We start from the raw sequence: 25,261 nt of genomic DNA on the forward strand, positions 1-25,261 counted from the left end.
CATATTCAAACACAGTAAAATATATTCATCAATACTATAATATAAGAATCTGGTGAAAGTGATGAAGAGAATGTGCAATATAAAGGACCTTGAAGACACTGCTAAATTCACATAGATTATTTTCTCCTTTAGCTGTATTGTCTAATTCTCATATAATATGCCCTGGCAGTGTTAGGGGGCCATAAAATGGGTACAAGGACATATAAATTACAAAGGGGCCTTAGTATAAATAAACATAGAGGTCTGTAGTCTTCGGAAAATGTCAATAACTGATCTAGACTTCTAGACACTGGGCTAAATTCACTGCTGATAGAATTGAATGCAGTTCCATTGACTTCAGTGAAATTTCACCCATTTACACCAACAGTTAATTTGTTCCATTGTCTTCAGAAGGGGGGGGATAAAATTATAAGCTGGTCTCTTAGCTCACGATGAAGAATATTTTCAACTACTGTACAATCAGCTAATATTATTATTATTATTCATGACACCTCTTTTTTTCAAAAAAAGTTTCAACAACCTAGGTGATTGTTACCAGAAGGTTTTTAAGGGAAAGCTTGATGCTTTGTAACTAAAGGAAAAAGCTGGTTACTATCTGACATTTAGGAATTGAAATGTAGGGGTAGTCATCGCATCTGCAAACAAGGCATTAGGACAGCTGCTACATTACTATTGTAAGTTTGTTCTTCTGTCTCTGTGCAACTTGCCAAAAATGTGCATTCTGGTTTCTATCTTACTGCATCTGTCCAAAGACCAGGAAATAACAGTAGGTGTAAATTCCTAGAACTTCATCTCCAGAAGATTTACCAAAAAATCAAAATATCTACTTTGAAGCAAAGATAATCTTGTGATAGTGACAAAGATAAACCCTAATTATTTTGGCTCAGGAGACATCCAAATCTTTCAGATTCTGGAAATTCATTTTATCTGAATTTTGGATTCAGAGTGCACAGCTGACATTCAGATAATTGGTGTTTGAAAATTCTTGGCAGCAACTATTTAACCACTTAGATGAAAAAAATTTCTGTCACAATAGTTTTTTTTTTTAAATGTCAAGGAGGTAATCATAAAGAAAAGAGTGAACTTTGGGGAATATAGTTTTAAAATGTCTAAAGTCCATGGACGTGAGTTTGTACCACAAAACATGTCTATGCCAAACACAGTGCATTTACTGGCGTAAAAGGTTTTAATACAATTGAAAATTGAGCCTTACTAAGGACTGCAAGATTTGGCCCTAACAGTCCCTTATTCTGGTCCTTTGTGTCACTATATTGTTTGTTGCTGAGCTGCTTCTTTGTTTGGCCATGCTAGAGCAGGACACTGGATGTGGTTTAATTAGACCACGATTTTATTTCTAAATGTCAGGGAGTATCCTGCAGATAAAAGTATACAGTGCAGGTAATTCCATAATCATTTACACATACCTGGGTTTCCCTCCCTTTACCCATCCAGGTCCCCAGTATCAGGTGCCTCTGCTCCACTCCACTTCGGAAATCATAGCTTTCCTTTCAACATCTGCCACCCAGGTATAGAAAACAGCTATTTTTTTAAAATAAGTAAAATGGGTTTACAGCTTCCAATTTATTTCCTCCTGTGATTGTTAATGAGGAACTCCCTTTAGCTGTCTTTATAAAGTCTACCCTCATTTGAACATAATGATTTCAAACTTTGGATGTCCATTACCTATTAGGACCTGGCCACTTCCCCCTCAAATGAGGGTTATGGGGGGGCTATAAAGGAGAGGGGGCTGGCTCCCTGCTGTATCAGTCCCCTCCACCCCCCATTTCTGCTTCTTTAAAGGATACCTCCTTTAAAGTCTTTTCCAGTTGATTTTATCTGATCACCATATACTTTCCCTACAGAGTACCTGAACTGGACATTTGCCCCATACTTACATCATGAGTTGCGACATCATAGCCTAATGCCCTTTTCATGTTTGTCCCAACTAAGCCCCAAACCTACTATGGGGAATGCACCTCACCTTGGCCAATCTGGCAGTGAGGGAAAAAATTCCTTTCCAGCCCTCCAAGAGAGGAGCGACTAGCATATAATCCCCACAGTGGATCATGACAAAACCTGGTATTTAACTGTTTCCATGGGGGAAGGAAGGGTGCTGCTGTGCCTGGTCTAAGTAAAAGAGGGCTTTTTCCTGCACCAGCATGGACCTAAATAGTCTCCTCTCTCTTTCGGTCACCGGGTGGATGTGATGGGTTAGTGTCTCCTTTTTTACCTGGTCTGATAAGCTGCTGCAGCAAGTCACTCTCTGGCTGTCTAGCCTTAAAGGGGGCCGCACCCCTTTTCCTACAAGCCAGACAACAGCCCCCACTGCTTAATGTGCGGTGAGGTCATTCTATTAGCCTTCACGTCATACAGGGTTTAACTTGGCATCTCTCAAGACTTTCTGTGATGTATGTTCAGCAGTTTGCTCTTACATCCATCCATTCGTGCAAAAATTCGAAAATGTCAAAATTCATGGACCTATTTTTCAAAATATGAGAATCATGAAATCTGTAATTAAAATCTAGCCTTATGTATATCATAGATCATCAGAGCTAAAACAATAGTAAAATATAACCCTCCACCGTCTCTTTATTTTTAAAGTTCAGGGTTGTTCAATGCATAAACTATTCCTTAAACCTTTCAGCTCATGGGATTGACTAGTTAAGCAGACATATTTATTTTGATGTGTATAGGGATTTCAAATTTAGAACAAAATGATAAAAGTTTAGAATATAAAACAAATGAACGAAGCAGAAAAGCAGAGTCTCTGTTGGACGTCCAAAGTTATAAAGACAGTTAAACAGACATTAACAGTCACAGGAGGAAATCAATTGGAAACTGTAAACCCATTTTCCTTATTTTTTTTAAAAAAAAGCTGTTTTCTATACCTGGATGGCAGATGTTGAGTGGAAAGCTAAGATTTCTAAAGTGGAGTGGAGCAGAGGCACCTGTTGAAGAGAAAAATTTGAAAGCTTGTGGGATGCTATTTGAGCATGGACTAAAATGAATAAATAGTTCTCAGTGGTAAGGTTCTTCGCCATTGAGAATGTTGAGAAAGAATTATTTAAAGATAACTTTAAGGAAAGAACAGGGCTTCTTATTCTTGAAGGTTGCTGTAAAGCTGTTGTAGCTTTCATGTCAGCCAGTGGGGGGAAAATAATGTTTGATATTTCAGGAGCATGCTTTTTATAACGTAATTCAGATTTGATCATGAAGCACTTTTTGATAGGTAACCCTGCAGGTTCATAAAAGTGGCTCATGACCTGATGATTACCCTGTTGGTAAGGTGAGTGCCCATTATTTATCTGGTGAGTCTGCTGTACATAATGTGGAAAGAATGTTTTCTTGTGACAAGTCTCAAATTTGAAATGAAACACTGATAGGTGCATTTGATTTTTGTTTTTATTTTCAAAAACTCTCTTTATAGTTTGTCAGTTTGTAAGCTCTGCCTTCAGCTAAAATAACAGTTATTTTTTCTCCCAAACCATCATTTTGAAAACCAATACGTATCCTGTCATGTTAACATTAATGGCTCAAGGGAACTGATTAGAGTTATTTTTGCCATTAATTTTCTTTTAAATTCACTTTAAAATTTGTGATCCAAAAAGAGAGAATATTGTATACTTCTGCTGAGACTTTTAATTGTTCCTGACACTGATTGACAGAAAGAGGGGTTTTTTGTTGGAATAAGGGAAAAATACAAATGTTACTAAAAGCAATGGCAAATGTAAAATTGTACTTCTCTTCAGTTACATTTTAGAGATTTTGATAATAAAGCTTTTAGTGTATTTGGTTTTAGCTCCCATTAATACAACACTACACTTCTCAGAGCAGCTACTTGTTTTCTCATAGGTTGTTGTACATCTGATACTGACTTCACCATTCAAGTCTAGACTAATACATTGGTGAAATGTGAATGTCTACATTCTTGGCTAGGCTTTGCTATTTAATACTAACATTTCAAAGGGTTAAAAGGAAGTATTGCCTCCTGTGTCCAGTCATATTTAATCATAGTGTAACTGTGTCTGTTTAGAAAGAGCTATATATGAAATTGATTTCTAAGACAATTTGGTCCTCATTCTGCAAAGACTTATGCATATGAGTAGTCCCATTGAACTAATCGTGCACATAAAGTTGTTCATGTGGTTGCAGGAGCAGGGCCCATGTTAGAATAGTTTGAGAACTTGTGTTTTTGTGTAAGTCTGTAGAAAATGCTTGTTTTTTAAATAGTGCTTTTACTCAGTCCATACTACCTGGCCAAACCGTGTCATAAATAGTTTTAACAAGAACTGTGTTGACTGTATTAAACACAGTTTAATGCTCTGGGTAAGTGGATCCCTATTGACATTGATTGGTGGAACTAATTGACCTTGACCTTAATAAATTTTCCTAATATGTAATTGGAAACTAAAAACAGGAAAAAACAAAATTAGGCACGCAAGTTTAGTGTTATCTAGAAAGAACTACGACATGCAGCACAGGAAGAACAGTTTCTATGCTGTTAAACTGAATACACTGCAATATTTTCAGTAGTTCATGCAATATGGATTGTATAGAGGGAGATGTTTTCCAATAATTGAAAGCCTTAAGGCCGCGTAAGATTAGAACTGAATGTTTTACTGTTGCAGCTGTACTAGATGGGTGATTTAGGCAACCTGAAATGCATATTTTCACTTTCCACTAAACTTTTTTTCCACTTCCATCAGAACCATTAGAAAGTATGTCAAGTGTTTAAGTGTTTTTCAACAAAGTCAGAGTGTAATTGGATGGGATTTTATTTTTCTCTCTATCCTACATCTGTTGTAAGGATTGGGACATGAAATTTAAAAGTGGATTTACTCAACCTGGGACATACAAATATATTTTTAGTTTTAAATTCTCTTTAAAAATATTCAGTTAGGATTTATACATTATTAAGGCATCCATGGTGAACATTTTATCCTGTAGTACCATTGGTTGGTTTTGTTTTTATCATAGGGAACTGAAAAGTCCATTGGTAATTTTTTTATTAAAAAGCTTGTTAATCTCCATTGATTTCTAAGTTTGTTATAGATTCTTAGCTGAAAAATACAGTACATCACTGGCTATTCTATCACCTGACAGCAATTGATAAAGCATCCATGCAGAAAGTGTCAGAAAAGGTTAATATTTATTGATTTTTATGGTGCTGCAGCCAATGTAGTTTTGCCATCAAAGATGTATGGCCACCAGCAATGGAATCTGTAAAATTGCAGGTTGCACGCTAGTTTTTATTATAACCTATGTCAGTATTCTGGACTTTAAAAATGACAGATATTTAATTTAAGACAAAAGGCTCTGCATGTGCAGCTACTAAATACCTGAGACTGGAATTTAGTATTCTAAAACGAAACCCAAGAGCAGCACTTAAAAGCTCACGGGGAAAAAAAAACACAACCTTGCATTGCAAGCGACGATCACATTTAGCCTTTTCATTCACTTAACTATGTGCTATTGATCTGCAGAAGGTGCCCAAGCAAGTGATAACTGAAATTATGAGCAATAAAGGGATTGCTTCTTCAAACAAAAAAGTATATAATTAGGAGGGGTATAGGAGGGGGCAAAGCCTGTGTTTGGTTTTAAAAAGGAGTTTAAACAAAATGGAATGAGTGCAAAGCCGTGTTTAAATATATACAAGGAGAAATCTGGTTGCCTTGAAGCATAAATCCATGCTCTGGTTGCAGTTTATGTGTAAAAATTAGGAGTGCACCACAGCCTTTACATTTATCTCCATCAGTACTTGCCTGACAGAAAGGCAATCGGTTGGTTTGCCTACACCAATCAGGGACACAGAAATCTTTCAAAGCTTTAACTTTTCTGAATGTATCTGTAGTTTCCATTTTTATTCTATTTTTCACTTAGCTGACATTTTACACTGTGCTTTTCATAACTGGTATGGCTTTCTGGAAGCTGCAAACTATTCTGGAAGATATATAAATGCTACTTAAAGAGTTGAAAGTTACTCTAGTAAAAAAGAAAATATGTCCCAATCCTGCAGCCTTTATATATGAGTAACTCTTATTCAAGCAGACCCACTGACTTGGGTTGAACTGTTCTCAAGAGCATGGACAGCAAGACTTGGCCCTATATTTCAAGAGTATGAATTAAATTTCTATTTTTATACTACAAAAATACTATTTTATATACTATACTATACTATTTTTATACTACAATTTTGCATGCATGTGTTTCTCTTTTTTATTTTCTTTAAAGTCAATAGTGGTGATAGAGGGATAATTTCGTTAGCTAATGATAATTCTAATGGTAATCAACACTTTTAAGTTTTCCCTGACCTGTAGAATAAATTGTGTGGTGTACTGTAAACATACTTTATATCTCCTCTTGTCCGTACCACATTTTTCTATTGAAAAATTCTAATGGAGAACAGTGAGTGGAAAACTACTTACATAGCTAAATACCATTATAATATGTGGCAACTAAAATTCCAAAATTGAAAGAGAGGATACCAGGGAAAATCATGAATCATTTTACAAAAGCCACTGACAATTTGAAATATTCTCCATAAAAAAATTTTCTATCTTTCCTTGAACTTAGTAAAATGTAATATTTTAATTATTGTTAAAATAACTTGTTTAATTTTAAGTCAAATAAAATCCATTCTCATATTCTCATATAACTCCACCTTTTTTATTTTAATGACTCTCTCATTAATCTAACCTTCTCCATTTTTATTGTGCTTCATTTCCCCCCTTCAGATCACATAAAATTCTGACATTTTTTCTTTCATTCTTTTGTTTTTAACTTTCAAAACAAGCAACATCATCATCACTGTATGGTGTCCATAAGTAACTTCCACGCTGCAGCTACAGATGGCAGCTTAGTGACAGATGGTTTTTCAAACACTTTATTTCATTTTTAAAATTAAATATTACTGCTATAAACCATTCATTATCGTTTATAACACCTTCACCCCAAAATTGGTCATTACCTTAGGTAATGGCTGATATGTTGTGGCGTTAGATGATTTTAACAAACGATTTTGTGGAATTATTACTTAATTCATAATGTAATTAAACTTTAGTTCCCAGCAATGTACAACAGAAACCATATATTTATTTTAGCTTACATAACCATGAAAAGACAGCATTGCTTAAATCACCAACATTCATTGAATAAATAAAATTAATTTATTGCTAACTTGCCACATACATATGTGATATAATATTAAGAGGTGAAGAAGAAAAGAGGTTTTTCCCGACTGTCTCTTGCCGTTAGTTGAATGTGTACATATGGTAATGCACATCTAAGCATAGGGCAACATTCTGGCTTACCCTTCTGTTCATGTTGAAAATGGGGATCCAAAAGAGAAATCACAGGTCATAATTCTTTATTTCCCTAAATCCTATAGAATTAATATTTTGCCGAAAGACCACACACATTCTGACTGATCCTCAGAAGCATAATTCAAGCTGGCCTTTGGAAACAGAGGTGTGATATGCATATATTACTGCAACCCTGGGATCTGCCTATTACCACTAAGCACCCTCCTCTGCTTAGGGCTTGTTTACATAAACATTTTGTTTGATGCAAGCTGGGGTGTGAACCTACATCACTCTAGCTTGTTGTAGACTAACTGCCCGTGTGGACCCTGCTGATGTTCATCACTACTCCCATTTCAAAGAAACTAGATCAAATCTCACTAACGAACTGTTAATGTATGTCAGCAGGGTCCACATGGTCCCTGGCAGGCTAGTGCAGAGTAGATTCACATCCCAGTTGCCTGAACTAATCGTTTGTATAGACATCCCTAAGATTTCTCCTACTTCTGGAAGTAGTAATATGTGTCAGCAGCTTGCAAAACAGAACATGGGCAAAAACAATGGGGCAAACACCTGTTTGTGGAAAAATCAATGACAGCCAGAATTTGATCCTTAATAATTAAAGGCCCAGTTTTCAAATGTGGGTCCCTAAAGGGAGGCACCTACAGTGTATTCTCATTTGGACACTAAATACCCTTTGAACATCCTTAAATGATCATTTGGACACCTAGATCCCTGTTGTAAAAGCCCTCTATTTATCCAGAGTCAGTCCAGAAAGCAGCAATGTAAGGGGAAGATGTCCCTAGTTTGACTCCAGCACATTATCAACCCCCGGATCCACTGAATCCTCAGTGAGTTTATATTTTTGTTTGTTTATAAATGATGTACCTTGATTTTGTAACCATCACTATTATGACCTCAGAAGATGATTTACCTAATCCATCTTTAACATAATGTGTAAATCTTAGGCTATACTCTGATTTCCCCTACTCTGGACCAACAGATCGCTCTTTGCATGGTCTGTGCTATGGGATCTAGGGATACACTGCTATCGAGGCAGCTGACTCGTTTTGCCCCCTCATGGATCAAAAGGGTGTGATCTGGCCCTTAGTGAACAAATCTTTCAATGTCAAGTGAGCTAGAATAAAACCAAGCTGTGTTGGTGTTGTAGGGCTAGCAGGAGTGAAAAGTACTAAATGTTCATTTTTGTCAATAAAGCTGTCAGGAAAAATGCAAACAGGAAGCAACTATTGAGTTTATATGCTCACTTTTCTAGCCATAGCTATGCTATAAATAATTGTATACACTTACCTTTAAAGTATAGAATTTTTAAATTATAAATTTACAAGAGATTTTCTAATTTATGTGTGGTTTCAGAGTAGCAGCCATGTTAGTCTGTATCCGCAAAAAGAAAAGGAGTACTTGTTGTACCTTAGAGACTAACACATTTATTTGAGCATAAGCTTTCGTGAGCTACAGCTCACTTCATCAGATGTGTGTTTCTTTAAGTCTGAAGGCACTATCCACAAGAATGAACAAACAAACAAAGAATCCCACCAAAATTTGTCAACAGAATGAATAGTGCTGAAGTTATTTCATTATTTTTTATTTTAGGCCCTCTCTCCCCCCTTCTGGTATTTCTAAAACCTGTATAAAAGCAGTTGAGAGAAGTTAATGTGTGGCCTTGTCTCACTACTGTGGTACAGAAGCAGATGCAATCCAGAGGGGATTTGACCTATGGGGAGGCCAGGTGATGTTTGTGCTGCCCAATGTTCTACTCAGAAAGTGCAGCTTTAAATTGCTGTTTGTACACCATAGGAGATTTGTGAATAGAGGATGGCAGAGGATGTGCTGAATCAGTGCATTCTCCCAAGGTCTCAGCCAATTTTTAAGCATCCATTAGCCAGCTCTCAGCTTCCTGTGCAAGAGTGAGTGTCAGATGCCTTCTGCCATCACATCCCTCCGCCTGGACGGATGCTTTGCAAACAGTGCCTGCAGCCCTGGGTCCCACCAGCAGAGACTCAGCTCTGTGTTATGCTAATATATGTTTGAATAGAATGGAGAGGGGTTGGGGATTTTTTGGTAAGCTATCATTGAACAACAAAACAAATGACAGAGAGAATCCCCATTGCTCAAGTGGCATTAAGTAAAATATGGGAGAAAGAGGTGAAATTTCAAATGGCTTTTCAGTTTAAAGAAGGTTGAATTTTTAATCTCCATAATCAAAACTCTCTTCCTGCTCCCAGTTCTTTCATAAGAAACTGGGAAAAAGGTCAAAGATTTGGGATGTGGTTCTGCATGCACCAGATTTTCTTTTTTGCATGTCAAGAAAAATGGAACTTCAAGTGATTATAATGGAATTTTATTGTTTTGTTTTTAGTAATAGAAACAGTCTATACATTGGAAAATAATATCTCTAAAACACACTAACCTATACATTTGATTTCAATATGAATACTCAAGATTGCAAGCACTGTGGACAATAATGTTGGCAGAAATGGGCCCATAAATTGTACATACCAATACATCCATGTCAAGTTTATATTTTGACTCTTATTTACAGTATCCATTTTAACAAAGATTAGTGTTTTAGGCTAGGAAGGAATACATGTTTTTAAATTATAAAAATAAAACAGACACTCTCCCTTCTCATTAGAAAAACACAAGATGTACAGAAAAACTTAGAGGTGTGTGTGTGTGTGTGTGTGTGCATCTGTGAGTGTATGTATATCTTATCATGGAGACTAGCAGTTATTTCTCAGAGAGATTCCTTGGGTTTTGAATTCTTCCTTAATGGGTTACCAAATAGGAATTACTCTTTATGTTGCAATGGCACCATTAAAGGCATGTCTGCATTTCAAGCTGGTGATGTAATCCCCAATTTGAGGAGACATAACAGTGCTAGCTCTGATTGACCTAGTATGCTAAAGAATATAGCCATGACAGTACAAGTGGGGGGGGGGCTAGCTACCCCAAGTATGTATCTATCCAAGAGTATGTCCCTCCCATCATTTGCACTGCCATGGCCAAACTATTTTTAACACTCTCCTTTAGCTCGGATTTACACACCCAGCTTAAAGTGTAGACTTGCCCCAAGAGTTGCCCAAGCTGTTGACATGAATTTGTCTATAACCTAAATTATCACAACTATTATATACAACCATTGCTAACTTACATTAATTACAACCTAATTTTTTTCAATTACAGTCTATGCACAAGATTTCAGTTAATTTTAACTCTATAGAAAGTTTGAAGTATCTGTGTTATTGCCTTCATAAGAGCATTTGGGACAAAGAAAAGACAGACACAAATGCTAAATTTCTTAGGTGACTCAGTTTTTAATACATTTTAACTCATAAACTAACAGATTTACTTATAAATTTTCAGAAAAATCATTCTGTATTCAATGAATAATTGCCTGTACTTTTTTGAAGGATATGCTGTATTTTTCATATGAAAAGAGGCTGAATCCCTGCTTTAAGTGCAAAATAAGAATCAACTGATGGCATCACAACTAGTGCCTCCACAATGTATGTATATAAGTGAGTGTGTGTAGGTGTTTATAGAAAAATTCTAGAATTCTGGATCAGTGACGCTTATTAGAAATCTAAAGATTAGATAATGCTGCAAGGAATGTGAATGAGGGTCCTAGGGTAAATGGTACTGGGTGTGGACTGTTGATTACTAAAAGTAGTGAGGTATGACAGTAGACGCTGTACAGTTATATTGTGTGTATATTTAGGAAACTGCTGTTCTTTTGTTTTATTTGTATAAAGTTTAATTCAGTTTATTTGAATTACAAGTAATTTACTCATGTTGTTATCTTCCCACACTGCATTAAGGAAGAGATTTTTGTTTTAATTACACATTTCCAGATATAGTACAGATAGTCATGCATTGGCTATTTGAGGGAAGTGTGGGGAGGATGACAAAAAATGATAATTTTAAATATTAAGATTGTAACTACAAAATCATAATATATTTCTCAATATCTCTAATAAGCAGGTTTTTTTCTTGTCTTTTGTTTTTGTTTTATTAGCTTTTCTGTGGTGCTCAGAGTTAGTATTTGAGTACCTCACAATACCCCATGAGGTAGGGATCTGTCCTTTTGTCAGGGTTCTCTCCCCACTCTGAACTCTGGGGTACAGGTGTGGGGAGCCACATGAAAGACCCCCTAAGCTTATTTCTACCAGCTTAGGTTAAAAACTTTTCCAAGGCACAAATTCTTCCTTGTTCTTGGACGGGATTGCTGCCACCATCAAGTGAGTTAGACAAAGATTCAGTAAAAGGACCACTTGGAGTTCCTGTTTCCCCAAAATATCCCCCCAAGCCCTTTCACCTCCTTTCCTGGGGAGGCTTGAGAATAATCTACCAACCAAACAGGTAAACAAGATGAGCACAGACCAGACCCTTGGGTTTTTAGAACACTAAAAACCAATCAGCTTTTTAAAAACAGAACTTTATTAATAAGAAAAGGTAAAAGAAGCACCTCTGTAAAATCAGGATGGAAGATAATTTTATAGGGTAATAAGATTTAAAACACAGAGGATTCCCCTCTAGGTAAAACTTCAAAGTTACAAAAAACAGGAATAAACCACAAGCTAAAACAAAAGATAATCTAACATATTTCCTTGCTTTACTTACAATTTTAGTAAGCTAGATTCTTATTTCAGGTAGGGTTTTAGGAAAGGTTTTTTTCCTGCCCTGGTCTCTCTCTGTCCCAGAGAGAACAACCAAGAAAACACAAACAGAAAACCTCCCCCCACACATTTGAAAGAATCTTCTTCCTATATTGGTCCTTTTGATCAGGTTATTTGAGCTTCTTAACCCCTTACAGGTAAAGGAGGCATTTTATGCTACCCCTAGCTATATGTTTATGGCACCTTTTTTATAGATTGGAAACTGAAGTGCAGAGAGGCAAATGACTTGTCGGATACATACAGGAATACTATGGAAGACTCAGGAGTCAAAGTTTCTAGTTCTCAGAACACAAAGCCATTCCTCCTCTCACATGGCACACTGTATTTTTAAAGTTAACAAATAGAATCTTTGATCTTTTATTGTGAAGAGACAGTTCCTTCTTTCCTCAAGAAATAAATAGAGATAAATCCCATCCTTACCAGTGTGGCGAGAGTAAGCAGAAATGCTGGGTTTTGCATCTGTTGCTGCAGGAATCCTGTTGCTCTATTCAGTAAGACTCAGATGAAGCTCGAAAGGCATATACTCTGGATTGCATGCTTGTGTTTTTGTGTAAAGAAGCAGAATGCTCTTCTGACTATCACTTGCTACTTGATAGCAGCATTCCTTATTAAAATAAATAAATAAGTAAATAAACTTCATTATTCTCATAACACAGCAGGTCAATGGCAGAGCCAGGACTAGAATCCAGTTCTCTCCATTCCTTGTCCTGTGCCCAACCTATTACCTACTTTTATTATTCCAGCATATTGGTCTAAAAGACACCATTTCACAATAGTGGTGCTGCTGTCTTTTGTAAACATTGTAGTTTATTTTAATAAGGGTTATGTTGTAGCTGACTTGATGAATGGATAACCTGAAGACCATGCCTTCTTGCAGGTATATGGTACACATGCTAGCCCATTAGCCATCATTTTTTACTAATGCTCTGTGTAGTACCATGAAGCATGGCCCTGCAGCTTACATGGGCAATAGGGAGAGGCTTGCTATGACCACTTCCCCTCCTATCAACCTATGCACAGAAGAGCAGAGCAGAGTATGAATTAGAACAGATGAACACAGTCTTCCACTCTTGTGGCTTCAACTGCTTAGCACAAAACAGTCAGAAAGCTGTCCTAAAGTGACAACCAAGGTCTCCCCCGATACAAGTGAATCCCCAGGTGGTGTAAACCTGGCATAGCCAGCTCTATGTCACCTATGTCTCCCTTATATGTATCCCTTTCCCCATCCCAGAGGGCATGCTGAGGGTCGGGGGGACCAGGCAGAGGGCACAGCGCTCCAATAGATCTTCATCCACCATAATCATTGGCTCCCAGACAGCCTTCACTTGAGCAGCCTTGAGGATGTCCTTAATTATGTTAAAAGAAAAGGAGTACTTGTTGCACCTTAGAGACTAACAAATTTATTTGAGCATAAGCTTTCGTGAGCTACAGCTCACTTCATCGAATGCATCTGATGAAGTGAGCTGTAGCTCACGAAAGCTTATGCTCAAATAAATTTGTTAGTCTCTAAGGTGCCACAAGTACTCCTTTTCTTTTTGCGAATACAGACTAACACGGCTGCTACTCTGAAACCTTAATTATGTTGTAGTTTAGAGCCACCTTCTCCCACCATCTCAGCAGTGCCAAGTGTAAACTCAGTATGGTTGAATATTGAGCTCCTTAATTTTAATAGGTAAAAATCTTTAAAAAAAATTCTACCAGCAAACCCCCACAAAATACTGTGACTTTAATTAACTTACCACTTTAGATCTGTGATTTCTTTTAAATTGTCATACCAGTCTAGTTGTCTCTTGTGTTTATGTACTATAAAAGTGTACCTATATTTTTTCTATGTTTGATCATTAACAGGTATATTATTTTGCCAGTATATACTGTGAATAATATTTTAAACAAACCCTCTTCTGAGTATACTGTAAACTCAAGAAAAACATTGGTTTTGCCTGAAGGTTTTCATTTCTTTTTCTTTAGTATTAAATTAATATTTTAAGAGTGACTAAAATAAGAATTAGACAATTTACCAATTTTATGCTGAACTGCTAAATGAAATTGAAAAACGTAGGATGAGTGGCCAGGTTATAATTTTAATCTCTATAACTATTATTCTATCTTGGTTTAGGAAGCCTACTAAAGCACTGTTTAGCTATACTATGGTAAGGACTCTCTCTAAATATTAGGCATATGTCTTGGAAAAATATCTTGTATCTGATTCTTCTTTTACCATGCAGTGTTATTGTAATTGTGCTGGTCCCAGGATATTAGAAAGACATGGTGGGTGAGAAAATATCTTTTGCTGGACCAGCTTCTGTTGGTGAGAGAGACACGCTTTCAAGCTTCACAGAGCTGTGACACTCTTAGTACCTTTCCCAGACCTGAGGAAGATCTCTGTGTAGCTCGAAAGCTTGTCTCTCTCACCAGCAGAAGTTGGTCCAATAAAATATATTACCTCACCCATCTTGTCCTTCTTATTTTACCAGTATAAGTCAGGAGTAATTATTTCACAGATGTCAGTAAGTTTAGGCCACTGTAAAACTGCTTTTGATTTTAAAAATTGAGGGGGGAAGCCTTGAATGTGATTATTTGAGCGTGTCTATTAGTCACAAGGGTCAATGAGTTGGATAAAGTGCATTTTGATGTAATGTGGCAGATTCTGAAGACCTTTGTTCCAATAAGAATTCTTGTGGAATCCAGTACTATACTACTTAATGTGAGAAGGGGTGGCAGAAGCTTACCCTTAGAACATAATGTACTTTTTAAATTAAATGTAAATTAATAATTGGATACCCTTTGAATAAGTATATCTTTAGTAAATAGATATTTATTAGGATGTTTGATTCCACCATAATGAAGCAATCATAGATGCATTCCATGACAGACCTTCATCTCGTTACCAACAATCCTCTTTTCTCCTCTTCTCACCTCCCCTAAAAAATGAACATAAATATTTTAAATGATAAATAAAAAGTTAACAAGTAAAATGTTGAAGTAGGACTTGAGGAAGGATTAGACTGAAAGAACAGTTTTATAATCATTATAATTAATACCTATCTAGCACCTTTCATCCCAGAGCACTTGACCTGTGACGTACAGAGAGCACCACTGAATGGCAAACAGTTTTGGGGCAAAATTCAGCTAATAGTGCATAGTCACTAAACAGAAGTGCACAACATTTTCTTAATCTTTCCACCAAGACTGGCTTTAGACTAGAGCTTATGCGCCAAGCAGCACTAAGGGCCAGAGACTGCCACCCTTTCTCACACTGAGTAGTATCTTACTCCAAAAGTATTTCCACTGATTTCATCCATAATGTATTAATATTCTTTTGTTCTTGAAGTTCTTTTGTTCTTGTTTTTGAAGTTGACTAGCCAGGTATCATTTGTTACTGTGATTAAGCAATCTGTGTGGTACTGAGCTTCTTACAATGTATGAAAACCAATGCCTTGTTTTGGTTACTTGGTGTTGGGAATCCCTGTGCATGTTGCTTCCTCAGCACCTCTTTTCTTGCCACATTTCAGTTTTGCATTCCATATTTGCCTGTTCCTCATTGAATACCATCCAGACTGATCTGCCATAATCATCTCTTACTTATTCATGCCTTTGCCGCATGCCTTCAGGTTGAGCTGTTAAATATGTCCTTGAAGCAATTTCTCTGCCCACCTTGTGAATGCTTGCCAAGTCTGTTCTGGATGCACAGAATACACATGGGAGTTATATTGTCATTCATCCAAACAACATGTCCTGCCTAACTGAGCTGTGCTTTAATTAGCATGGTCTCAACGCAATTGTATTTGCCATATTTAAACACTTATCAGCTGGTAACATTATACTTCACTTTAGTATGCATGATGAACCTGAAGTTGAACAGAGGAAATCTGTCAACATTTAAGCATGGAGGAAGTACTATATCCAGGCTTCTCAGCCAGGGAGAAGTTAACATGACAAATACAAGTCAGTTTTTAGTTTAGTGCACAGCCTGATCATGTGATAGTGCTAAGAGAATATTATGAGGTGAGCATGAGCTACACAATTAATAAAAGCAACATTCAACAGCAAGTCATTGAAATCTGGAAAACAATGCAGCAGAACCTAGCACCACTTACTTTTGCAGGTGCAGGCACATACCAACATCACCAGCATAGTGTGGCTTTTATTTGACTATAAACTTAGAGATCCTCTTGAGTTTCAATAAGCATAAATAAGAAACAATCTCAATTAAGTCACAGATCTGCTCAAGTTAGAGGCCTTTAGATGTATAAACACTGCTGAGGATGCTCATGTTCAGATGTTTTGTGATAATCAATTACAGCAGAAAAGATAATGCCTTAGAGATTTGGTGTGCAAACACAGCCCTGTTACACTTCATTGGAAGTATTGAATGCTTCAGAAAAAGCACCATCCACAAACACTCTGTCCAGCATACCATTAAGTAGTTGACCAACAATTTTAATGTGCTTTCCAGACATCTGATCTTGGGCAACACTTTCCATAATCCGGGTCTGCTGAGACTATTTCAATTGCATTTGTCAGCTCAATAAAGACTGAGTAGAGATCCATGTTCTGTTCTTTATATTTTTCATGCTATGCCAATAGTGCTTCTCTGTCCTTTAAATCCTCACTGTATTTCCAGAAATAAATTCTTTGTAACACTGGCAAGAAGCAATTAAGAAAGCATCTTGCTAGAATACTCCTGGCATTAGAGAGTGGTCCTTACAGCTACTGCTCTCATACTGTTTCACTTTGTGTTTGTATAAGGTAACTGGTTGCATCTTTGGGATTCTCCAGGACTATACAATCTCACTAAATTTCTTCACTAAGCAGATGGATCTACACGACAGTCCCTATAGTTGTAGATTCCTGACAGTAAGCCATTAGAAATAAATAACTCTCCTCTGAGCTAATCAGTGTATTAGTTTCAAGTGTAATAATCTCATTCATTTTTTATTGACATACTGCTTTATTGCTATGTCCTGTCACTTAATCATCAGTGGTGTTAGGCAACCTATCTATCAAATTGGTCCAGATTTTCATTGGACTGTTGCAGGATCTCAGTTTTGTCAGTAATTGGTATTACCTCTGTCTTTCAGTGGGACAGAACCTGTGTTACAAGGTCCATAAATGTCCTTGAGAGCATTGTAGATGATTTTGTGTGTCATTGGTTAACAAGTCATTGCATGTCATGACTCCTATGCTGCTACTCATTTTGCATAGATTAATTTGTATTGTTTTCAGCAAATCACTGCAATATACCGGGTTCAACAAAACTTTGTGTGCCATCATTGTGTTTTCCATAAGTATTTGGTCTTTTCTTTATTCTCACCAAACTGATGTTTGTACTTTACTGAACAAAACGAATGATCAGGCATCAGTAGTATGTTAACAGTAACATGTTGAATGAGGAAGTCAGTCTCAAACTTGGAGTCTCTATTTTCTGGAACCTGGAAAGAAATTAGATTAGTATGGTAGTGTCATAATATAAAGGGAAGGGTAAACACCTTTAAAATCCCTCCTGGCCAGAGGAAAAATCCTTTCACCTGTAAAGGGTTAAGAAGCTAGGATAACCTCGCTGGCACCTGACCACAATGACCAATGAGGAGACAAGATACTTTCAAAGCTGGAGGGAGGGAAAAACAAAGGGTCTGTCTGTCTGTCTGTGTGCTTTTGCGGGGGACAGAGAAGGAATGGAGTCTTAGAACTTAGTAAGTAATCTAGCTAGATATGCATTAGATTATGATTTCTTTAAATGGCTGAGAAATTAGTGTGTGCTGAATAGAATGAATATTCTTGTCTTTGTGTCTGTAACTTAAGGTTTCTTAACTTTTTGTAACTTAAGGTTTTGCCTAGAGGGATTCTCTATGTTTTAAATCTAATTACCCTGTAAGGTATTTACCGTCCTGATTTTACAGAGGTGATCCTTTTTACCTTTTCTTATATTAAAATTCTTCTTGTAAGAAATTGAATGCTTTTTCATTCTTCTTAAGATCCAAGGATTGGGTCTGTGGTCACCTATGCAAATTGGTGAGAATTTTTATCAAGCCTTCCCCAGGCAGGGGGGTGCAAGGTTTTGGTGAGGATTTTGGGGGGAAAGACATTTCCAAACAACGTTTTCCCAGTAAACCCAGTCAAACGTTTGGTGGTGGTAGTGGAAGTCCAAGGGCAAACGGTAAAATAGTTTGTACCTTGGGGAAGTTTTAACCTAAGCTGGTAAAAGTAAGCTTAGGAGGTTTTCATGCAGGTCCCCACATCTGTACCCTAGAGTTCAGAGTGGGGAAGGAACCTTGACTGGTAGTGATATTGCTGTACAATTTTAAATATTCATAGAATCATAGAAGATTAGGGTTGGAAGAGACCTCAGAAGGTCATCTAGTCCAACCTCCTGCTCAAAGCAGGACCAAACCCAACTAAATCATCCCAGCCAGGGCTTTGACAAGCAGGGCCTAAAAAACCTCTAAGGATGGAGATTCTACCACCTCCCGAGGTAACCCCTTGCAGTGCTTCACCACCCTCCTAGTGAAAGTTTTCCCTAATATCCAACTTAGACCTCCCCCACTGCAACATGAGACCATTGCTCCTTGTTCTGTCATCTGTCACCACTTTGAACAGCCTAGCTCATCCTCCGATATTTGAAGGCTGCTATTAACCCCCCCCCCACACACACACACACACTCTTTTCTTCTGCAAACTAAATAAGCCAAGTTCCCAATCCTCTCCTCATAAGTCATGTGTCTCAACCTCTTAATCATTTCCGTTGCCCTCCGCTGGACTCTCTCCAATTTGTCCGCATCCTTTCTGTAGTGGGGGGACCAAAACTGGACGCAATACTCCAGTGGTAGCCTCACCAGTCCTGAATAGTGGGGAATAATCACTTCCCTCAATCTGCTGGCAGTGCTCCTACTAATGCAGCCCAATATGCCGTTAGCCTTTTTGGCAACAAGGGCACACTGTTGACTCGTATCCAGCTTCTCATCCACTGTAATCCCCAGGTCCTTTTCTGCAGAACTGCCACTTAGCCAGTCGGTCCCCAGCCTGTAGCAGTGCATGGGATTCTTCTGTCCTAAGTGGAGATTTCTTTTGGGCCAATCCTCCAATTTGTCTAGGTCACTCTGAACCCTATCCCTACCCTCCAACATATCTACCTCTCCTCCCAGCTTAGTATAATCCACAAATTTGCTGAGGGTGCAATCCATCCCATCATCCAGATCATTAATGAAGTTGTTGAACAAAACCAGCCCCAGGACAGACCCCTGGGGCACTCCGCTTGATACCGGCTGCCAACTAGACATTGAGCCGTTGATCACTACCCGTTGAGCCCGATGATCTGGCGAGCTTTCTATCCACCTTATAGACCATTCATCCACTCCATAATTTTTTAACTTGCTGGCAAGAATACTGTGGGAGATCATATTAAAAGCTTTGCTAAAGTCAAGATATATCACGTCCACTGTTTTCCCCATATCCACAGAGCCAGTTATCTCATTACAGAAGGCAACAGGTTAGTCAGGCATGACTTGCCCTTGGTGAATCCATGTTAACTGTTCCTGATCACCTTCCTCTTCTCCAAGTGCTTCAAAATGGATTCCTTGAGGATCTACTCCATGATTTTTCCAGGGACTGAGGTGAGGCTGACCAGTCTGCTTTTCTAAATAGTCCTTAACCTGTTCTTTCACCACTGAGGGCTGCTCACCTCCTCCCCATACTGTGCTGCCCAGTGCAGCAGTCTGGGAGCTGACCTTGGTCTGTGAAGACAGAGGCAAATACGCATTGAGTACTTCACCTTTTTCCACATCATCTGTCACTAGTTTGCCTCCCCCATTCAGTAAGGGTCCCATACCTTCCCTGACCACCTTCTAGTTGCTAAACTCATGTTTGGCTTTTACATCTTGTTGTTAAGTGTTGCCTTTCTACCGGACTCTGATTGAGCCGTATTATTGATAGATCATAAAATGAACTGGCAACATCTAACTGTCCAACATTATCTTAGATTTATATACTGCCACCCATTACCATAATATCTGTTTGCCTTCTATGTAAATCAATAGCAATTGCAAAGTCCCTAGGGGTATATCTACACTGCAATTAAAAACTCAGGCTGCAGGGTAGACTTCCGGGCTGCAGGACCCTGTGAGGTGGGAGGGTCCCAGAGCTCTGGCTGAAGCCTGAGCCGGAATGTTTACACTGCAGTTAAACAGTCCTGCAGCCCAAGCCCTGCGAGCCAGAGTCAGCTGGCACTAGCCAGCTGTGCATGTCTAATAGCAGAGTAAACATACCTTAGTGAGTTCATGAGTTTCTGGCTCTTCTTTTTAGGGGTATGGAAGTTCTGTATGCGGGCAGGTTCTGTTTCTGTTTTTGTTTTAAGAGAGGAGTGAGATAGCAGCTAGGAAGGGGGTAATTCTGAGTGTCATTCTTGTTGTGAAAAGGCTTTGTCAAAGAGAGAGCCTTTGCAATATTTTCTTAAGTTGCCCAGACTCTGATGACAACAGTTGCACATACTGTAGTGATCAGAACCTTCCCATGTGTGTGCTTGTGAGAGAAGAGGGTGCAAAGGTGCCTCTCAATCCTTCTCTTTCCTGTAGTTTGGGAACAGTCTCCCACCCTGCCTGTTACACCGGGTGTATGGTTCATTGGTTTGGGGGGGGCTGGCCCGACTACTGGCCCTGGATTGCTTTGCACAGATGTTGTCTCTGCTGCAAATGCTAGATCTTATCACACTCTTGAATATTATCCAACTTTACAGAAAAATACATCAGTCTTGAGATGGTAGAAAATACATTGTTTTGTCACAAGCTGACTTTTGTAAGCTTTTACATAAGTAATTAGCACCTGGAAAAACCACAGGGAAATACCTGCAGGGATTAATGTTCACCCAGTCTGTACTAGGTGTTGGGCCTGGTGTAGGCTGGAAGACAAGGACAGCAAGGCTTCTAATGATTGGAAGACTTAGGGCCGCACAGAGGTTTTTGGGATTTTAGGGCAAAATCTGAAACTGAACCCCACTATCCTTCCAAAAATAATTGCCATGAAAATAAAAGAGTTTAAGAATAGTGAAGGGGATGGGAGGGGGAGCGAGAGAGGGCCTAGACCTGTGGGGTCACTGCCCTACCTCTGAGGCTGGGGGGCTAGGTGGTCCGATAGGGCCCAGGCCCCTGTGGGGATGGTAGGGACTCTGATCTGCATGCAGCCGGGAAGAGGGGAAGCACTCCCTGTCCTGCCTATCCCTGATCTCCAGCCGGTTGCTAGTTGGAGGAGTATAGCCAACATGCTCCTATCTCTGGGCTCTTAGCCTGTTGGTCAGCTTGGGCTCAGTGTAATGATGCCAGCAGCAGTGATGGCAGTATCTGGGTCTGGCCAAGATGAATGACTCATTCCCTGTGCTATCAGTTTCAAGTGCTAAACTCTGAGTGTCACTGCGCCACTGTGTGCCATGTCACCATGCAACTCACTCAAATTTGGTCCAGCCACCCCTCCGTCATGAAACTCACACCATTTCTTCCAAAATGTTGTTCTTCCAAGACAAATGTTATAGCCGCATTTGAAAAAGCTGTGTATGTTTTCACCATGTTTGTTGCAGAACACGACTTTATTAACATGTAACTGAGTAGATCATAACCCATGGAGAATGGTAGTGTGACTTGGAAGTGCTTGAAAGTCAGTCTAAAAGGGATTAAGGAAGTTATCTTGGAATTATCACTTCTGTGAATCTATGGACATAGCTTTTCTTTTCCCCATAGACCTACGTTCCATTTAGATTAAGGGCTCTCAAACGGAAAATCAAGAGATTTTAACACAGGTGGTAGTCTTCACTGTCATCTTGTCCTCATGCAAGGGACATGTTTCTAGATATGATTAGCGATACTAATTGCATTCTATTTTCATATATTTTCTGGTGAAAAAAGGACCCAGGTGATTGTTTGGACCTGCTCACTGTTTTGTTTTTAATTAGTAATATTGGTATATTCAGCTCTTGCTGCCCTGTGCAGGTTTTTAGGCCTGGTGATACAAAGATATATGTATAGTTAGATAGATAGATAGATAGATAGATAGATAGATATACTGGTCGAATTATTTCAGTTTAAAAAAAATCAATTTTTTTTAAACTGAGATAGTTCTACCAGTACAGCCCCTAGTGTGGATATAATTACGTTGGTATAAAGGTGCCTATAGTTTATTTCCATGTATGGCATGGAGTCAAGGCCTTAGTCTCTAGTACCAAATCATCTCAAAGTTCCTAATGGCCATACTGATTGGATCACTGTCATAATGAGTTTACTTGTATTAAAATTACATTGGCCTAGCTGATTTCTTTATGAATAACTTCTACTTCTGAGCCTTATTTTGGCAGAGGCAGTGAAAACTGATGCAATACAGGCTGCTCTGCATTCCTCTAGAAGAAGTAGGTGTGTCTTCTGTTTAAACAAACAATAATAGTACTATCTCATGGCTTTCACTGTTACAAAAGACTAATTTTTACTTTTCGTTAATTAATCAGGTACCATAATTTTCCTTTGGAGGATCGAGGCATTATACCAGTACTTCAGGTGATGGCAAAACAGTATTTCCTATGCAACCCTTTATATTTTACCTACAATGTTCACTCACCTAAAAAGCACCCTATGAGGGAGGAGTTATCCATTCAAGGCTAGCTTATTTCTTTTCAAAGTGTGTTTAAAGTATATTCAAATTTTTGCATTATTTAAAGCACTGTAGCAAAACTGTGCCACTAGCAACTTTTCCAGTTAATCCAGTAATAATTATGAGTAATTTCCTGGTCCAGCTTCCAAGCTGTCAAGAAAGACTAAATTCCATGATTTTAGAGTAGCAGCCGTGTTAGTCTGTATTCTCAAAAAGAAAAGGAGTACTTGTGGCACCTTAGAGACTAACAAATTTATTAGAGCATAAGCTTTCGTGAGCTACAGCTCACTTCATCGGATGCATTTGGTGGAAAAAACAGAGTAGAGATTTATATACACACACACAGAGAACATGAAACAATGGGTTTATCATACACACTGTAAGGAGAGTGATCACTTAAGATAAGCCATCACCAACAGCAGGGGGGGGAAGGAGGAAAACCTTTCATGGTGACAAGCAGGTAGGCTAATTCCAGCAGTTAACAAGAATATCAGAGGAACATGAGTGAGTTATTTATATATATATTTATATATATTTATGAGTGAGTTATAAATTCCATGAGTGAGTTATTTTCTCAATGGAAGAGAAATACTCCCAATATGTTGTACTCCTAATTTAAATAATTGATGAGAATACATTTTTGAAAAGAGACATAAGATTGCAAAAGCAAACTGCAAATTGTGGTTTACTCACATGTATCACAGCAGTGCTTAAGCAAACAGCCCAGTGTTCAAGATTTCCAGTGAGACAATGACACTCTCTAAATGGTTTTTCCCTAACATTGCTGCTTCTGCTCTGCAGCTTTGATCCTTATTCTGATATCAAAAGTATCAGAATAAGTAAGTTTTATTCTCTATCAGAAAATAATAAAAAAGCTACTGCTCTAAGTAAATTTATTTAACCACTGAGGGTAATGAGAATTATAGTATATGAATAAGCTTATGAAAAAATCACCATTATGTGTCTCTATTTTTCAGAAAAAAGTACATATAATGACCTCTCTTTTCCAATATTATTTGAGATACCAAGGCACTCTTAAACTACATATTAGTATGTATGTAAGCAATCTTTAACAGTATTAAATGCACAACTCTTGATACAAATATGGTTGGTATATTGCTATATCCATTCTTCTTGAGGACAAATGCTGTTTATCTTCTTGCTGGAAGAACACATTTTCACAAAAGACAGTTTGAATTTGATCACTTCCTGCATTGAGCACCTAACTTAGACACCTTATGGTGATATTTAAATTCAAACCCAAAAAATATAGCCTGTTGTACTAGTACCACAGTGCAATGAGCCACTGTGGCAGTCAATACTGTACTCTAACTAGAGTCACACTGGTAATATATAGCTATAATTCTGCTTCAATTAAAAGCATATTTCAGCAAAAGCCCAGGATATGGTGGCTGCTCTATGCACTTTAATAACACAAGCCCAGAACTCTGCTTATGCTAAATGCATATTGCTAAAATGGAATCAAAAGTTTATTTCACATAAATAATGACTGATCATATTGGGACAAAAAGAAAAGGAGTACTTGCGGCACCTTAGAGACTAACAAATTTATTTGAGCATAAGCTTTCATGAGCTACAGCTCTTATGCTCAAATAAATTTGTTAGTCTCTAAGGTGCCGCAAGTACTCCTTTTCTTTTTGCGAATACAGACTAACACGGCTACTACTCTGAAATCTGTCATATTGGGACAAAATCCTGTATAACATAAATGCACATTCATGACCACAACCCAGAAAATGTTGGTAATCTATACATGCTGGATAAAAAAAAAAATAAGTCTATTTCACCTGACTTCCTACTGATGTTTTTAAAAGAAAAAAACTCTAGTTATTTTCTCTGGGAAAGGAAAACTGAAAAAAAACCTCTATATATACAATACCAAACTTCAATACAAGTATTCAATTGATTCTAAATATTATCATACTATGAACACAGTATAACATGACATTTGGGGCTACTGATGTCTTGTTAATGTGTCCTGTACTTAAAGATAAAACTGGAAATGCAGAATTCTTATTGCATTAAAATCACAAAAGTCCAAAATAATTTATTCATAATTTTTATGTAATGAAGTTGTGCATTACATTTAGAAATAAGAGTTTGCTGAAGTACTGAACGATGTACTTACAATTTTCCCTTGGAATTTGTTACTTAAAAATATGTAGATATATTTCTGCAAATCTGAATACCTCAAGAGTATGACATATTTGTTCATATGATTATTAACACAATAAGGGAAGTTGGGTGTTGCAATTTACTCCTGGATGAAATCGTGAGATGTTACTGTAATGGTCCAAAATGAGAAATGAGTAGCAAATGTAATCTATGTTCAGAAAAACACACCTATTTTCATTTACTCTAGCTCCAATATATAGTAATCTGTTTTATATATATATATATATATATATATATATATATATATATATACACACACACACATAGTAATTTATGTTCAGAATTACCCATTTTCATTTATTCTTGCGCCAGCATATAGAGCAAAGATGTTGAAAATATTTTTTTCCAACTATAAAAACTATTCATCTGATCAATTAATTATATGACCGTTTTTGCTTAATAATATACTATGTGACAAAGTTCCTCCTCTGCCTTGGTGGGTCC

General features: G+C 37.7%; 1 protein-coding gene across 10 annotated transcripts in view; it reads left to right on the top strand.

Moving 5' to 3' along the window:
- ZNF407 (zinc finger protein 407) overlaps nt 1-25,261 on the top strand; it is a 471,531-nt gene that overhangs the window by 348,185 nt on the left and 98,085 nt on the right. The window contains exon 9 of one of the 10 annotated variants that reach the window (XM_043508198.1): nt 10,733-10,828. The exons of 8 other annotated variants lie outside the window; for them this stretch is intronic. In XM_043508198.1, coding sequence (XP_043364133.1) covers nt 10,733-10,755 — 23 coding nt within the window. In that variant the 3' untranslated portion in view covers nt 10,756-10,828. One more of the 10 variants, XM_043508199.1, reaches the window with a different exon arrangement.

The sequence above is a fragment of the Dermochelys coriacea genome, chromosome 2 (genome assembly GCF_009764565.3).
Source record: "Dermochelys coriacea isolate rDerCor1 chromosome 2, rDerCor1.pri.v4, whole genome shotgun sequence".
NCBI lineage: Eukaryota > Metazoa > Chordata > Testudines > Dermochelyidae > Dermochelys > Dermochelys coriacea.